The sequence below is a fragment of the Simochromis diagramma genome, unplaced genomic scaffold (genome assembly GCF_900408965.1).
Source record: "Simochromis diagramma unplaced genomic scaffold, fSimDia1.1 OVJJ01000753.1, whole genome shotgun sequence".
In the NCBI taxonomy this organism is placed as follows: domain Eukaryota; kingdom Metazoa; phylum Chordata; class Actinopteri; order Cichliformes; family Cichlidae; genus Simochromis; species Simochromis diagramma.
The window spans coordinates 18,096,617-18,115,388 of NW_024387523.1; the positions used below are offsets into that span (position 1 = coordinate 18,096,617).

The 18,772-nt window shown below is 42.6% G+C and overlaps 1 protein-coding gene across 1 annotated transcript; it reads right to left on the reverse strand.

The window, feature by feature from the left end:
• Positions 1–2,596: 2,596 nt before the first annotated feature.
• LOC120727215 (cholecystokinin-like) lies at positions 2,597–6,422 on the reverse strand. The gene is made up of 4 exons (XM_040021414.1): positions 6,291–6,422; positions 5,592–5,712; positions 5,356–5,511; positions 2,597–3,339 (listed from the first exon to the last, which is right to left on the reverse strand). Exons 2-4 carry the CDS (start codon positions 5,710–5,712, stop codon positions 3,203–3,205), a joined length of 414 nt encoding a protein of 137 aa, XP_039877348.1. The 5' UTR covers positions 6,291–6,422; the 3' UTR covers positions 2,597–3,202.
• Positions 6,423–18,772: the final 12,350 nt, after the last annotated feature.

Consider the following 18,772-nt stretch of genomic DNA (forward strand, 5'->3'; position numbering starts at 1 on the left):
AGCAGTAGTTTCTTACCATTTAGTTGTACTTGCTTACAGTGGATTAGTGTCATAATATTCTTGCAAGTGCAAGCAACTTCACTGCAGCAGGCCTTTATTCACACAGTTTCATCATGTGTATGAAAAAGAAGAAAAGTAGAGAGCAGTACAGTGAGGAGAAAAGTCAGATGATAAAAGCATATATTAGTAAAAGAGATGAGCCAATGTTTGCAGATACTGAGATCAGAAATGGTAATTCAGTGTTGGGGGGAATGACAGACCCCAGACTCCCAGCTTTGATTTACTCCACCCGTCACACCAAGGCCATGGCTACAGTCCAGTTGTGGTCTGTATTTTTATTCTTCAGGCAGAATCAGATAGTAATTGTCTTTCTCTATCACTAGCTCCAAGGGACTCACTTTCGGTACTTCATCCTGAAGGTTCAGCTTCACTAAAAATGCACTATAAATGAAAATAAACAGCTTGCTTGCAACAAATTAGTGCTTTTAGCTCAGTTTATGCTAATATTTAAACTTTGCTTTCTTATGCTCAGGCTCATGTACATTTTGCATACCTACTTCCATTTAATATTTTAATAACTTGTTTTTCTAAATATATACAATTACACACTGACAACTGAAAAGAATAATTGTAATGTTGCTTTTTAACCTTACATAAAGATTTTCTTAAATGTCATTTCACATATGCAGCATTTAATAATAATAATAATAATAATGGATTGGATTTATAAAGCGCTTTTCAAGGCACCCAAAGCGCTTTACAATGCCAATTTAAAGTTGCAGTCAGTCATTTTTAAGGTTATTTAACAGAAAAAAAGAGTATTGTACTGATAGATATAACATAATTATGTATTACAACACATTGATGTGTTCTCATAAACTTAGAATCCATTAAAAATGCAAAGGAGAAGGCGCCAGTTAATGGAAGCCACCATGTTGTCCTGACATGAACTGACAGGAAGCCAGCTAAACAACAACAACAGCTAACATTAAGGAAGCTAATGTCAGGCTCGAGTGTGCTAAAAATAACACTTTCCCTCTGATAGGCAGTTTGATTACATTCTTATATTGTATGAGAGTTTATTCTCTAAGCATCCAAGTTCAACAATATTAGGTCCAATAACGACAGTTTCACTAAAGGCAGCTAAAAGATGCTAACAGATGCTAACAGTAGCGAAAACAACAGCATTTACTGACAGAGAAGTTCAGGATATCCTCAAAAATTCACCTCTTTATTGCTGTAGTTGAACAGAAGTGAACTTCACTGACTCATCGACTCATATCAGACTCCTCCAGAGTAAATAATGTCAGCTGAGGTAAACAGCAGACTAAGAGTCAACAATCACTATAGCCAGAGTTGTTTGTCTTACAGTGACCGCCATAGCTAGAATTATGGATTTAAAATGGGAGGGGTGAGAAAACTGAATTCAGGAGAATGCAGTCTACAATCTACAAGCATCTAGTGGTGACATTTTACACACTGTGCCTTTAAACTTTAATTGTAGTGAATGTATCATGTGGTTTCCAAAGTTCTGGCCATGAGCAGGGATAAGGTTTAGTTAGTGACCATGACCAAGACGACTCTGAGATTCTCTGACTCGGAGATTAAAGATTTGCTTTTGAGTTGATGTCCAAATGTTAATAAAAATAGTGTTTGCACTAGCCGTGCAGTGTGTTGGACATCTCTGTCAACTGATATGTAATGTTGTTGTTCATTTAACTACTTTTAGCTTTCTACAGTAAATAAATAAAACCTTTCATGATCACATTTTTCTGAGTTGATTTATCTTAAACTCTAAACTAACATGCAAGCAGAGCTTGCTTACTTTGGAATAGTGTATTAAGTTTGAGTTTTATTCAACTATCAACCTTTGGCTCTTTCAAAATGGAAAAGCTCAAATCCCCACTTCCTTTAAAGAGCACTTGAGGCTAATGTGAAAAACCAGTCTTTCCCCACAGACTCCAGCGTTAGACTCCAACCTTCAAGTATCACATTAACATGTTCAAAGCGATCTGGATCTCTATGGATAGTTTTCTCCTTTATAATACTCAGGGAGTGATGTCTTATTAAAACTGTGGACTGACAGGCAAGGATATATAGATTAAGAGGCAGCTGTGGCAAATCAGTGCCTGCAATGTTTCACTCCACAAAGACTGGTCACTGAATTGGAGCACACCATAATTTCTTGAGGTGTTTGTGCCTTTTGAAGAACATCAGTTAGCAGTAGTCTCTGTGTTGCACATGTAGAGTTCATAGATGTTGATATTTAAAGTAGCTAGCGTTAAATGATGATGATAACTTGGTAATCTAAACATAGCAACTTCTGATTTCAAAATAAACTGCAGCAGCCAAAATGTTAAGGTTTCAGAAATGTGAGTCAACAAACCAGAGGGCAACTTCCATTTTTTATATACAGCCAGTGGTTTTATTACTTTAATCACCGGGACTCAAAATAAATGATAGCAGTTACAACATATAACTTTATTTAAATGAGGCAATAGGTTATTTTATTTAGGCAAATTAAGTAATTAAATGGTGCAGTAGTATGCACTGTTGCCTCACAGCAAGAAGATCCTGGGTTCAAATGTGCCTTTTAACTGTTAATCCTAGATGTAGAAACACTTAAATAAAGTAGACCCTAACCCTGACTGGGATGTTTTATCTGCCACCTTTGATTTACAAGCCGTCTACTCTCACAAACTGTAACCAAAGTAAATATGTACTGAGTATTAGTCCATGCTTATGTTGTCATTTCGGCTCCTTGCTATATAAAAGAGTATGATTGCACTAGAAATGAAGTGTTTCAGATAATCTGGTTCTTTGGCACGCATGTTACGTAACAGCAGTTGAATGTGAATGGATCTACTTTAAGCAGCGTGCATTGGAAGAATACTTCTGCAGAGCGATAGTTTAAATCTTTATTTGGTTACTTTCCACAAGCCCCGACACCATCCGACTCCTTTCCAATTTGAATGATAAAGAAACCAGAGAAATCCAAAAAACGAAGAAAGTTGGACAGTGAGAGCTTTTCTGCAAAATTTGGCATACTGTATGTATATTGCATTATTACAGTTTTACAAACAAATGTACAACAAATACATCATAAATAGACTCTTATTGTGAGACAGCTTGCGCAGGGTTTTTTTTTCTTCTTTTTATCTTGTGCCCATATGGTGGTGGTGGTGTGAGCCATGACTTCCCCTTATGAGGAGTACTCATACTCCTCTGCACTGCGGCGGCCGAAATCCATCCAGCCTAAGTAGTCCCTGTCTGCTATCCGGTGGTTGGCACTCGGTCCGACGCCTTTGCTGTTTGCCGTGGAGTTTCTGCGCACAGAACCTTGGAGGGGAGGAGGGAAAAAAGCGTGGGTGGAGGAGAGAAAAAGAGCATGAGTGAAATTAGTATTCCTCTGAGTGATGAGAGCATGAGAGAAGCTGAGAACTTCTCTGCGGTGAAATCTTACTTTTGATTTCTTATTTTGCATAGAGACGCTCTGATTTTCAAAGTAAGAGACATGAATCAGACTTTTAATTCCGCGAGAAGCTTGAGCAGGGCAGAGAGGTTTTTAGCACATGCAGGAAATTTAAAAATGTGGGAAACGCTGAGCAAATAAGTGCTCTCATAAACCAAGCAGTTTATAGACTGCACAAAAGCTCATTTTCAGGGATTTATCTTTTGAATATCTAAATTTGCATCTCTTTTCCAACTTTTTAAGGCACATTTTGTGCACTTAAGGGCACTTTGGCAGTTAGCTGTGTTTATTACCAGCTTACAGCTTAATTTAATTCTTTATTTGTGCCTTCTGGAAGAAAAAGTGCGCACAATATTCGAAAACTGGCTCTCCGCACTGAGGATATTTGGCTGGTGAGCTGGGCTTTGAAAAAATATTCTCATCTTCGCTTCATTTTGTGAGCGCTCTGCGGTAAACTGGGTGTCTTTTGGGCATTTTAATTGCCCGGTAGTGATTCTGAGCTCACATCGTCATTATTTCTCTCTCTCTCTCTCTCTCTCTCTCTCTCACACACACACACACACACTAAAGACACAGCTGAAGTTTAGCCTGACAGCGTGCCATTAGCCTCCCTTCCTGTGTGTCATGATCGCTGTATCAGTGCATGTGTGCAGAAATTTGTGTGTGCTTTGCAGTGAAATGACCGCACACACACACACACACACACACACACACACACACAGATCTTGTAGAACACGTCTGCTTCCGATCTTTTGATTTCTGTTCCAAGTGAACTGGAGCAGAACTGCTCTCCGTTTGGTAATCAATTGCACGCTCACAGAGATGGAGTTTTTTTCCACCCACATCCTCCCACACAACACACACACACACACGCACACGGCGGCATGCACATGCATACACACTGCGTTTCAACTCCCTGGCGTGCTGAGAAGATTGGCTGCAGAAAGACTCGATAACGACACCTCCCACACCAAAACATGCAAGTGAACAGCATGCACATGAGCACAGACACCCACAATCGCACACGCAGGATTAACAGAAACACACATTCCCCGAGGCATTACATATGAGTTTCACGGCGCCCTCTGACATTTTAGAGTGTTCACTGTCTGGCCCAACGCTTTCTGAGTCTGGGGAACTTTTATAATCGATATTACACAACAGCAAAGTAAAAGTACGGCTGTAACTCAAATACATATTTGTGTTTTATTTAAGCTGAAAAAATGAGCAAAAGAACGGAGTAAAAACAAAATCCAGATTTCTCACTAAAGCCACTGATGCCAAAATGAAAGATTTCACTGTCCATCTGTAGCTCTGCAAAATGTTTCAGTCTGTACAAACTGTCCTACAAAGAGACACGCAAGGAGTCAGTTTCAGTATCTGGACGCCAAGTGGAAAAGTCTGATTCTGACAGTGTGTCTGTGCGTGTGTGTGTTTTCCCCTGTCCGGTCAGCTGTCCGAGAGACGTGAGTGCTGGACGTTATAATCTACGACAGGGTCGAGGGTTTGTTTCCTTAGCAAAAAAAAGAAAAAAAAGTGATGTGAAGTCAGATAGGGGGAAAACAAAAGTGAAATAAGATGGTATGAGGCAAGTGGCCGGAAGGCTCTACACACTAATACGTGCTCTTTCAAACCACAAAAGCTTTTCAGAGCCACTAATTCATTTTACAAAGCTGGTTGTGCACTAATTCCCGTAATTAGCATGACTGAGAGGAGGGGGAAGGCAGGAAAAAGCACTGTGCTCCAAATACTACTGTTGCCAGATGTTTTTCGTTTCACACTCACATGCACACAGACACTTCTCTAAACACATATATCATTTAAGGCTGCAGGCATGGAAAGGATGCCACCTAAATCCACATTCCTCACACTCACTAACACACCTTTCCTGGAGGAGATGAGTCTAGCGAGCAGCTCACTGAGATTGGCCCGGGAGTCTGCATCCTCCTCAGCCAGAGGAAGAGCTTTCAGCTGGGGGGCAGAGCGCCTGTGTCGGAGGTGGAGATCTCCCAAGGTGTGGGTGTCAGCCTCAAGGAGAGCTGCTCAAAACAGGCAAGAGAAAGCACGAGTCAGGCACAAAAACTCACTGTGATGGCGAGAAACGTGTCGCAACTTTTACCTTCAGCGAGAGCAGAGATGGGGCGCTGGCCCTCGTCTAATGGCTGGGAGGAGAAGGGGAGCCCCAAACAGCTCGCACACAGGACTGCCAGCACGACACACACACACAGCCCAGCATTCATCTGAGAGCGGTGGGAGAGGAGCAAACAGAAGTTTAATGAGAAGGAATCAGAGATGCAGTCCAGAGTGAGAAACGACAGCTTGGACCATCTGCCAGACAAGCGCTCCTTCACAACTGAAAATTACTCTGACTCAACACATTAATGAGGGCAGCATATTAACATATTAACACAGTCACCCGCGCGCAACACACTCTGGCCACATTACATAACTGAGGGTAGATATCATGAATGCAGCTTCACCAGGTGGAAGTGACTTGATTTTTATTGCAGACAAAAATGTCCATTTTGATTTTGGGAAACGTCTCTGGAATTTGTTTTATGAATTCGTGTCAAATCATATTAATCAAATTGTATATATAAGGAGGGAGCATGTGTAGCTTTCAAAGAATTAAAGCTTAGCACAAAAATATCAGATTTTATCCTCTGTACCTCACTTTTTGTCTGTTTTAGAAAAGACTCTGTGTTTGAATTTTGAAATGATTATAAAAACAAAAGAATAATAAAAAAGAAGGAAATTCTTAGTTTAACAATCCTCATAAAAGCCTCAAATCACCTGCCACAAAGCAAATAAAGCTTACCTTGAGAAAAGATCTTCAGCGCGTTTATAGGAGTGTGTGAGAGTGAGAGCACTTCTGCGCTGAGTGGGAAGGATGCCCCTTTTATACTCCCTGCTCAGCGCCCTCAGAGTGTGTGTCTGCGTGTGCGTGATTTGCCTTGAGTGTGCATCCTGTGTATCCCTCTGAATGTTTGAGAGCCGTGCGCAAGCGTGCTCGTTACAGTGATACAACGGAGAGCTTCACTTTTATTGTTTGTTAGCTTATCATAAAACTCCACGTCAAGAGCTGCCTGTTTGACATCCAGTGACACTGCGTTATATGTGTGTGTGTGTGTGTGTGTGTGTGTGCGTGTGTTTAATCGTGAACGTATCTGTGAACATTGCACACGACATTGAATCATTCTGATCTGAAGTAAAGCCTCAAACTGCTATTTAAATGTTGAGAAGTTCTACAGTATCCATGTAGGAAAATCGAGGACATTCATAATGCATGTGTGTGTGTGTGCACACGTGCATGTGTGTGTGTGTGTGTGTGTGAGTGGGGGCCGTTTGGCCAGGCATGCGTAGGTGTGAGTGTTTGTGCACACCCACATATGTGTTAGATGTCAGTGGCTGCTTAAAAAGTGGGCGGAAGCACAAATGAGAATCTTTGGTTTTGCTCATTTAACAGTTGACTGATCTTGAAGTGAGACATCCTCACCATCCACCTACTGTCTCTCTCCCCCCACCCTCTCTGCTTCTCTAACCACGCAGGATTAACCCGCCTCATTGATCATGCAGGTGCAAATCGGTTGATTGCTATTGATCAGCTGTTATGGGTTAACAGTTTTATTAATGAGGCTGATTTTCCCGATGCTGGTGGGCGACTTAGAGCGCCGGGGCTCTTCTTACCTGCTGAGATAACATAGCGTCAATAAGGCTGTTAAATAAGGTTAAAGTGAACAATGGAACTGCACAAGAGGAACGCAGACGTCCTTTTCTCACAAATAGACTAATTAGGAGAAACATGAGTGGCGGGTCTGAAATGGAGAGGACGTTGAAGCTGTACTTGAGCAATGTTTCAAAGCAGCTACAGTTTACAGTATGCTTACATCTCCATGAAATATGGATTAATTGCTTATTTGCTGTCAAATAAGTGAAAAACAATCACAATTCCAAGATTCTTTGAGGGGTTTCTGTTAAAAGCAATAACTGTTCTTGACATTTAACTTCTTTACCTTGCTTTTTTTTTGCCAGTGCAGATGAAAAATCTCTTTAAAGACACCATCCACTGTTTAAAAGATGAAGATTTTAAATATACACCTATATACATTTATTTATTTATTTATTTTAACCTGTCCTGTCCAGAAGTTGTACTGCCAGACATATATAAAGACACTGAGAGTTAGCTGCATTTAAGCCACAAGTCACAAATAGAAGCTGTATTAATGGTGTGACCCTGTAACAGAGAGATTAGAAAATTGCTGCAGTTTTCCTCACACATTTAATACCATGTTTGAATTAATATTTTTGCATTAGCAAAGTGGAAAGGTTTGTAAAATATGCAAAGCTGCACCAGATGAAAGCTTACATCATCAGTGTTTAATATGAAAGAGGTCACTCGCAGTGTCAAAGACCCAGGAGGAAATAAATATGTCATCAGTACCAATATTCATTTCACTGTATCCTGTGTGCTTTAAATAATTACATATTAGTCATAAAAGTCTTCCTTCTCTCACCTCAACCAGTCACAGCAGATGGCCCCGCCCCTCCCTGAGCCTGGTTCTGCCGGAGGTTTCTTCCTGTTAAAAGGGAGTTTTTCTTTCCCACTGTCGCCAAAGTGCTTGCTCATAGGGGGTCATATGATTGTTGGGTTTTTCTCTGTATGTATTATTGTAGGCTCTACCTTACAATAAAAAAGCAACTGTTGTTGTGATTTGGCGCTGCATGAATAAAATTGAATTAAATCCCACTTCCTTCATTGCTATTTGGTCAGCTGTGCCACTTGAATGTAGAGCTGGGCGATATGAGATTTTTTCATATCACGATATGTTTTTTTCATTTCAGGCGATAACGATATCTATCACGATATAAGCCAAATAACTATATTTGTAAGATTTAAATGTGCCGTTGCTCACAAGTAAAATGTGAAATAATCAGCAGCTTGTTTTTATTTAAATATTTATTTCCCATAATAAGTTCAACAGGGTAGATGTACTTAAGGAACATGAGACTTTTTCAGATAAATAAAGGCAAATATTGCAAACTACACAAAAGGCAGCCGCTAAAGCGTTTAAGTTTCAAAATAGAACAAACGAAACAGACTACTAAATTGTCAATTCCACTTAGAAACAAAATATTAATTCTAAAAATAAATCTTAGTTTGTTTTATAGAAGAACAGACAAAACTGACTAACTTTTGTCAATATCAAATAAACTGAGAACTAAAAGGAAACTCTCAATCTCTCCTTGTTGTATAGCTGAGCTTTTCAAACAGTTTTAACAGTTACTTCAGTCTGACAAAAGCCGAATGACGAATTAGCGCTTCCAGTCAGAGACTGAGACTACGTCCACACGTACACGGGTATTTTTGAAAACGGAGATTTTCCGTTTTCGTTTTAAAAAATAATCCCGTCCACACATAAAGGCAGAAATGAAGGAAAACGCTGCTATGAACATGCCAAAGCAGCAGGTGGCGCTAGATTCCTAACCGTGCAGAAATGTTGGCCAATCAGAAGTCTAGAAGCCTCGGTGGGAAAAAGTAAACAAAGCTGGGGCATAGAAGCAGAACAGAGTCGTATGTGTGGACGGACAGTAACTGTGTGTATATGTAAGCATTTAAACACTGCAGAGAGTAGAATTAACAGTAACAGTATTGTAGAAATTCATTTCACCGAAACAATAACGTGGCGCACAGTGTGACGCATGCACCAGTTTATTGTATTTCCAGACTTACTTTCGGCACAATTTACAGTGCACGCTACTCTGTTTTTTGTCAGACTTGAAATAGCCGAAATACCTTCACACTACAGAGCTTCTGTGGCTCTTCCGTTCGACAATCTCTCCGGCATTGGAACCATCATCTGTTTTCTCTTCGGTCATGCTCGGTTGATTTTTCTACTCGGCACACTCATTTCCTCCATTACGCGCTGGCTGCTTCCCAAACAAACACACGTGCGGCTTGGCACTTGTGCTGTATGTAACAAGTCACGCGACGTGACGCTGCGGCTGTGTTTGGTTCGGCTCTGCGCTACTTAATTTGGATTGGCTGACCTTTTTTTTTTTTTTTTTTTTTAAGAGGACAAGAGCGGCGAGGTCTATCGCGATAGCTTAATTTCTCTATCGAGTAAAAGTTATATCGCGATACATATCGTTATCGTTCTATCGCCCAGCTCTACTTGAATGCATTTAATATTTCACCAGAACAAAATGCTGTCGGTTGAAAAACAAAGAAACAAATATATAAATATCACCCTGCAGAGTAAATTTCTACATATCAAACTTAGAAAACAGTCCACTTTGACGATGTACTCTTGCTGCTTTTTGCAGAACATCACCTGCAGTGAGTTGCCTCCCTTTAACCCACATCTGCATCTCTAAACAGAGGAGGACAAAAGTGCTCGATTTACTGAGATCAGCTGCAAACTTCTGGAGTTGGAGAGTCAATAAATACGTGAAAATGACTCGCTCAGTCTAATGGAGCCCGAGTTCCAGCTGTGACTGATTAAGTGAATGGCGGACAGGTTAAGGTTTATCTTTTCACTAAGCAGGGTGGCTGCTACTCTATATCAGCTCATCACAGCAGCTGCACTATCATTTGCAGAGCCAACAAACTGTGCAGGTAATTTCTTCAGAGACACCCTTCATAACACGGTTTTCTACCTGGAGAATGTTGCAAGAACTATAGCTAACAGAAGAAGCTGCACACTCTGAAATGCCAGTGCTTGGTAGCTTAATAAAAAGCTGAATAAATCTAACTCATCATCATCTGCTGAAATCCCAAGAGAGTTCCTGGTTTTAGTGTTGTTTGATCTGTAAACTGTTTTAAGATATAAATACTGATCCCCACCAGGAATGAAAATGGTTTAACAGATGAACGGATGTAGCCCAACACCCCCAATAAATCCCACCATGGACGTAGCTATCATGATGCTACCTATTGGTTTTGGATTGAGCATTTTGAACCCCCAGAGTTAGCATTTTAGTTAGTTAGCTGTCACGTTGGTTGGTTGTATCTGGTTGAACAGGTGCAGTGCTAACATATCAGCTAGCTAGCTTTAGTAAGCTACTGCATTTCGTTGCCCTGTACCTGTGACATGTGCAATGACAATAAAGTTGAATTTTATTCTATTCTATTACCAAACTTGCTAGTGACCCTGAATTGGATAAACAAAAAAAAATGGCAGGATGGAACCAAAAGCTAGTGGTTTCCTTGCTTTTGGTCAGTGGCTTAATAAGCTAGCTTACTAAGCTTGCTAGTAAGTGAGATGCATCCATACACAATGCAACGCACAGACACAGATACCCAAATCTCCCACACTGGAGCACACACTTCTTAGAGGGGCCATTAACTATATTAACCATGGAGCCATCAATATTATTTGTCTTAACTGCATTATAATGCACCAAAATGAAGAGTAAAAACTGGCCTCACATTTGTCAGATGGACATTAATATGAATCTAAGTAAATGTCAGAAATCCAATGTAGCTGCTGGATGTGTAAAAAAGTCATTATTCAGCACCAACTGCTGGGATATTTCTCAGTGTTTTCTGCTTTCATCTGTTGCACACTTGGATTAAGATGTATCAAAACCAGTGTAGCTTTGTGAGTTTCGCCTTTACTGATGCAAATGTATAGACATAGAGCAACGTTACTCATTTGTACAATCTCTCACAGCTCTTTTAGGCGCACTGCGGTTAGTCTTTAAACTCAAAACACTAATACTTCTTACAGTACATCAAGGAAATAAACATAAACAAAAAAGTGTGATTCACCAGTCTTCATCTGCCCGGTACAGGTATAGATCCACAAAAGCGCCACGAGGTTTCCACACAAACTAATGAATTAGCTCTTTCTTGTCCTTACACATCAATGCCCCCAAGCAGCCAAAAAAAAAAAAAAAAAATCAGGTTTTATGTTTTATATAATTTGCATTAGATATCATAACCTCACCAGGTTGTGTAACTGCTGTAAACTGTTTACTGACATCATAAAAAAATTATGGTACTTCAGTGAGAACCACTGTAGTTAAAAGAAGATTGATTTTTCCATGTACTGTAATATTATCTAATCTATGTGGCAACATGATTTCATTTTGGGACATCCCCAACCTATTTTTGTGCACACATGAATTTCATAAGGCGGCGAGAAGCCAGCACTGAACATCAGGCATCAGTGGCAACATGTACAACACTGATTAAGTTACATACAGCATGGGGATGGGGAATGTGTGTGTGTGTGTGTGTGTGTGTGTGTGTGTGTGGAGGTAAGTAAGTAAAGTCAAATATTTATTTGTATATCACTTTCAAGATCAATATAACAACGAAATGCTAGAACATAATTACAAAAGGCTCCAGCCTCCTCGTGACCCTGAGTTGGATAAACAGAAGAAAATGGATGGATTGACCAAAAGCTAGTGGGTTCCTTGCTTTTGGTCGGTGGGTTGTAAAGTGGCTTGCATTTGCACAGTAACTGTGGTCAGGCTATATGTCTGTGAAGGTTCTCAGTCATCCAGGTCATCATAGTCAAAGGAGCTTGGAAAGAAAAGCGTCTGGACTTCTTTAAGTAGCTTGAAGACGTTTCACCTCTCATCCGAGAAGCTTCTTCAGTTCTCTGAACTTAGACTGTGGCCAGGCTAAAGCAGCCAAAGTAAATTTGCACCATCAGCTGATGTGTCCTAGCACTGACTGCAGCCGAGCTTTACGTTGTATCCTCCAAGAACTAACACCACACTTGATGACCATCTCAATCCAATTAAGCCAGCACTTCTGGCTGCCACTTGCAAAGCTGCCTTTAAAACATTGAGCCAGACTCCCAGCCACGCACAGGAACAATGAGTATCTGCCAATCACATCACTTCGCCCTGACATTTTTTCTATTTTCACGTTCATGCTTTTGCTTCACTCTGCTCGTCTTTTTCACTCACTGAAGATCACTGAGACATTTTCTCCAGGCACCATCAGAAGGCATGAGTGTAGGAGGTGAGGCTACGGTCGTTCAAATTAGAATTAATTAACCATGCGGTGTGGGAGGCGTGCATGTTTGTCTCAGGCACTTGCTTTTGGGCGTCTCTTCTTGGGCTGTGTATGTGTGTTTGGGATGTGGACAGACGAGATGGCAGCCAAGAGGCAACCTGTTGCTCTCACTCTCAGTTTTTAGTGGAAGTGAGCAAAAAGTCTGCACTCCAAGAGCTGAGCATCTATCTGCAGCACACATCTGGCCTGACAGGCGGGTTTTACTGCTTCGAATGAAGAATTTGACTGATGACGCTGAAGGAGATTTCCAGAAGTAACTATTCTTAAAGCGCGTAATTATAGAGACAACTGGCAGAGACCCCTCGCTGAGGGGTTTGCTACAGCTTTGGTATACACTTAGTAAACACACTAAATAATGCATAGATCTATTAATGCATCTGTCTCAGTAGCATTGTGCTCCACTCAAACAAGCGTCTTAGAGCAGTCACGATTAAATGGCTTACATATTTACGTGTTTTATTATGCAATTTTTAATTGATTGATTTTGAAGATGTCAGCAAAAATAATATAATACAAATAGCCAATAGAAATACGGCACAATTTACATACTGAAAAAGGAGTAGGAAAAAATATAAACTTGTGCAATCTTATGTCTTTCAATGTTATTTGGTAATTATTATCTCAGTGTCCACATAATATCTATATGTACGCACATATATACACAGATATACACATATGAACAAAAGAAAAACTGCAACACGTAAACATTTTGAAAATATTTTGTTTTTTTCTGTGCAGTCACTGCTCAGATGCTTGAAGGAATTTCTTCTGCATTTCTTCACGTCCCAATTATAGTGGCTTCCAGGCTAAAATGGCATTCTGTTGACTGACTGGACATTGTTATTATGCTATACTTGCCACAGTCACAGCCTTAATCTGTCAGGGTGTGGTGTGGAGAGGACACAAATGCAGGAAATCCGCCAAACAAAAGAAATGAAAAGGTGTCTTTTATTTAGCTTATTGTATAAATCCCCCACAAAAAAAGACAAACTAGGACAAACACTGGAGATGAACCAATGATCTGACAAAGGGGGGACTCAGAGAGGGAACAAAAGAGGTTTCCACAGGTGGAAACAATTAGGGAGAAAGCAAAAGGTAGACAAGTAGTACAAAATGAAACAAGATGTAAGGAAACCGAGAATGAAAACTACTGAAAGACAAATAAATAAAACAGGAACCGAAATTCAATGACATCACAAAAGCTGAAGACCATAGCATAGCCAGACAGCAGGAAAATACACCCTGGATGAATGACGCACTCCTGCACCTCACATGTTCTTAAACCTTAATTCAGGGATCTCAAACTCATTTTACACCTTGGGCCACATACTTTGATCTGTCAGTGTCAGAGGTGGGAAGAATTTTTAGGTATCTGTACTTTACTTAAGTATTTTTTTTTTTTTGACAACTTTTACACCCTAAATTTTAACGTAAATATCTGTACTTTCTACTTCTAACAAAACAGACTTTAGGTTCATAGGGTTTATACGGCCGGAAGGACTGCAGGTGTCCGTAAGTTATGTTTGAGGGACTTCAGATTCTAGCTAGCCCCACAGAAGAGCAGGATGCATGAAGGGAATGACATAATTTAAGGGGCAGGTAATTTCAAATTCAACATTTCCAACAGCTCAAATGTTGCAAGAAAATCCTGGTAGTTTTGTCCAGGATAAACAATTTAGTTTGCATCAATGTGGTAAATGTATAGTAAAGCAGCAGTCCACAACCTTTTTTGCGCCATGGACCAGTTTAATGTCCGACAATATTTTCACGGACCGGCCTTTAAGGTGTCGCGGATAAATACAACAAAATAAAATGATACGGCCAAGACAAAATCTGTGTTTTTTGTAAATATAATAATAAACGTGAATTCACTGTGTAATTGTGTAACTTTATCAGCAGTGTCCTCTTGAAATGCGCCAACAAAATTGAGAGTAACATCCTCCTCTCTACCCCTTAATGCTCTCTGGTTGCTATGGTAACGCGTAAATATTTCTTTCAAAATAAGACAGAGTTAATAATAAAAACCCTGAAAACCATAAATTTCACGCGTGAGCTTCAACTTTCGCAGCCGGTACCAAACGACTCACGGCCCGGGGGTTGGGGACTGCTGTAGTATAGCACAGTGTGTGACTGGTGCGCAGCAGCTGTGGTGCTCATGGTCAGAGTTAGGTTAAAGGGTAGCAGAAATGAATTTGCATTTCAGATAATGACACTTAGAATATCAACTTTATACCAACTGTATACAGTCTAGTATAAAGACTATAACAGAGAGCAGCAGGTCAGCTGATCACATCATGTACATTCATTAGAATTTAGATTCGTATATTTGCATTCTCATGTAATATTATTTAATTATTATATTAAAATGTAGCACATAGTTCAGTTACCTTTGTACCAAAATGGTAGGTAGAATTGTCCTTCAGAGAGCTACTTTTTACTTTCTTACTTTGACTACCTTTCAGAGCCTGTTACGTTTTCACTTCTGCTTGAGTGAAGAAGTTGTATTATTTAAGAAAAACATCTGTACTTCTACTTAAGTACAGAAAGTCTGTGCTTTAGCCAACTCAGTCACCTCACTACACATTTAATCGCTCAGCTATCCTAATATAAGACAAAGAATTTCAACAGTACAGTTTTTCTACATGATACAGAAATACTGCTCTAATAAATAAATCTGTCAGCACGACTCTCTGAGCTTAAGTAGTAAGAAATTACTGTGTAAAGTTACAGAAAGGTTCAGGTACCTCATGGCACAGACTGTCTTGTAATTATAAAACAGAAAGTTTTTGTTAATTTGCACAATGATCCACATAACACAAACAGTAGATAGGGGGAAACATGAACTTTCCCGTTATTTAATTGTTAATCTATTACTTAATTACTTTGGTGTCGTATAAATTGCCATGGGGGAGGTCTTTATCAGCAGAAAAAGCTGTAAAACTGCTGTAAACGTTTTCCAGTGTACCCGATAAGAATCTGTGCAGGGAAGCTTCTGGCCTGCAGGCCTTAGGTTTGACCCCCCTGGTTTAAATGCATGGTAAAAATCTGACTGTTTTCATTTCACATTTCTCATCCCACGTAGACTTTTAAACCAGAAATCTTCAATTAAAATGAAAACATGAGTTTGCATGCAACTACAGATTCTAACAATGTAGGCATGAGCATAAAAATGATGCTCCGCCCATCATTTCTACACAGGTATATACATGCAGTATTAAGTTTTGTTTGAGAGGCTATGAGCTGAGTAAAAATAACCAAAACAAATATTAAACTATATTTAGTAACACTGCTTTGCTGTTGCCATGATCATGACAAACTGGAGTTATTTGTTTGCATAATTAAGGTCTAAACAAGTAAAGAGAGGTCATTCAAATACAAAAAAGGATAATGATTTGTTCTAGAAAACAGATGAACCCCACCTTTAGCTCCCTAAAAATAACTATTCCAACTCTACGTAACCAGAGCAACGGTACTAATGCCTGACATAACAAGCCATTTCCTAGTTCTTCAACAAACACACTCAAACTGAGGCACTATCAGAAGTAAAAATGTTCCAGATTTTTCTACAATTACATGATCAATGTAGTTGTTCTCCCAGGTGTTACAATCAAGCTCAGCATTCATACACCGACCAAACCAAGAAGTCCAGGCTCTTGATCTTTTTTGATAAGATAAAAGAGCAAAAAACAAGTTCATCCGAACAATGCTGCAGCTCTTTACACAGAAACATAACTTTCACATGGTATGCTTTTGTCAGGAGTAGTGTCGTGGACGAGAGAAGGAGGACCCAATCGCTGGACTCACAGGCAGGTAGGTGAAGGTGGATGTTTATTGCCGAAAGAGTGAGCAAATAGTACAGAGGGAGGAAATGGCTGGCTGGCTGGCTGGCTGAATGAATGAATGAACGAACAAAGGACTGGCTGGCTAACTGAACATACAGACACTAACATCAGACGTACATCAATGACACGACAAGGATCGGATGGAACTGAGGACTTAAATACACGCTGGGTGATGAATGATTAGAAACCGGTGAGTACGCAGCTGAACTTAGTCTGACTAATGATACATGGAAATAACTGGAACACAATATGCAGGCGGTATGCTGGCACAGAAAACACAGATGTGAAAATAAACTGAACATGACAAAACAGAAAACACTGGGTCAACGACCCAGGAACCCTGACAGTACCCCCCCCCCCCCCTCCAAAGGCCGGCACCCGACGGCCAAAAGAAAAAAAACCAGAACAGGGCGGGCGGAGGGGGCCCAGGACGGAGCCCACACAGAGCCAGTTCAGGTGGGCGGCCACGCGGCCAGTGGCTGAGCCCATACAGTTCAGGTGGGCGGCCACGCAGCCAGTGGCTGAGCCCATACAGTTCAGGTGGGCGGCCACGCGGCCGGCAGAGACGCTGAAGTTGATCCGGTGGGCGGCAGCGAGGAAGACGCGGCGGCCACTGAGCCAGTGTGGTGGTCGACCACGCCGGCGACGAGGAGAAGGCGGCCAAGGAGCAGCTGCAGAAGGCGGCGCGGGAGCCGGCGGAGACTGAGGAGCAGCTGTAGGGCCAGGCAAAGCAGAAGCCGAAGCTGAGTCTGAGGCCGGACCAGGCGAAGCAGAGGCCGAGGCAGAGGCCGGACCAGGCGAGGCAGAGGCAGAGGCCGGACCAGGCGAGGCAGAGGCAGAGGCCGGACCAGGCGAGGCAGAAGCAGAGGCCGGACCAGGCGAGGCAGAAGCAGAAGCCGAAGCTGGACCAGGCGACGGCGAAGCAGGAGCTGAGGCTGAGGCTGGACCAGGCGACGGCGAAGCAGGACCTGAGGCTGAAGCCGGACCAGGCGAAGCACAGGCTGAAGCTGGACCAGGCGAAGCAGAAGCCGAGCTAGGTGACAGCGAGGCAGCCGCAGGTGGTGGCTGGACGGGCTCCTCGGGCCCTCCAGCTGACGTGGCAGGAGGCTGGACGGGCCCCTCGGACCCTCCAGCGGAGACGGGAGGCTGAACGGGCCCCTCGGACCCTCCAGCTGACGAGGCATGAGGCTGATGCGGTTCTCCTGAACCCCCAGCTGACGAGGAAGGTTGCTGGACGGGCTCCTCGGGCCCTCCAGCTGACGAGGCATGAGGCTGGATGGGCCCCTCGGGCCCTCCAGCTGACGAGGCGGGAAGCTGGTGCGGTTCTCCTGAACCCCCAGCTGACGAGGAAGGTTGCTGGACGGGCTCCTCGGGCCCTCCAGCTGACGAGGCATGAGGCTGGACGGACTCCTCGGGCCCTCCAGCGAAAACGGTCTCAGAACCAGTGGGCACTGGAGCCCCTGGCACACACAGGACAGAACCAGCAGGTGCGGGGACCTCTGGCAGGGAAACGGCCGGGCCAGCGGGTGCGGAAACCCCTGGCTGAGAAGCAGGGTAGCTCACAGCTGGCTCTGGGTGCTGTGGCTGCAGGTCCGGGAACTGAACAGGGTGGTGGACGGGCGACTGGACTACTGACTGGAGGCGACTGGACTACTGACTGGAGGACAGGAGGCGACTGGACTACTGACTGGAGGACAGGAGCAGACTGGACTACTGACTGGAAGGCAGGAGGCTGGACAGCAGGTGAGTGAACTGACTGGAGTGAAAGCTGAACAGCAGGTGAGTGAACTGACTGGAGTGAAAGCTGCACAGCAGGTGAGGGAACTGACTGGAGTGGAGATGCTAGAGGAGGAACAGAGGTGGGCGAGGCTGACGACGGAGCTGAGGTTGGTGTGGCTGATGGCTGAGCTAATGACGGAGATAAAATTACGGCTTGGGCTAGTAAGGCTGGTGCCTGGGCAGGGGACAGTTCAGCTAATCTAACTAGGGATAGAGCTAGTGCGTGAAAGGCTGGATCAGGTGGTGGATGAAGTGGTGGACTGATTAGCTCTTCCGTGCCTCCAGAGCGTGAGGGCACTGGCTGGAGAGCCTCAGCTGAGTCTCTAGGGGGGTCAGGCTGGATCCTGGCCGTCCTCAGCCTAGGCGCTGGGACAGGCGCGGGAGGTGGCTGGACACCAGTCACCCCCACTCGAGAAACTGAAGCGGGTGTGGCGGTAGACTGGGTCGCAGCTGCCCTCCTCCTGGGAGCTGGCACTGGTGTGGGGGTAGACTGACTGACGGGAGTGGAGATAATGACTGGGTGTGTGATATTAGCAGGTTTATTGGGGATTGTTCTGGTTTTTCTGCCACCAGTATTTACAGTCTTTAGTTGAACTGCCTCCGGAGGTGTTGAAGTGCGGGGATTGTCTTTAATGAATCCCAGCTCAG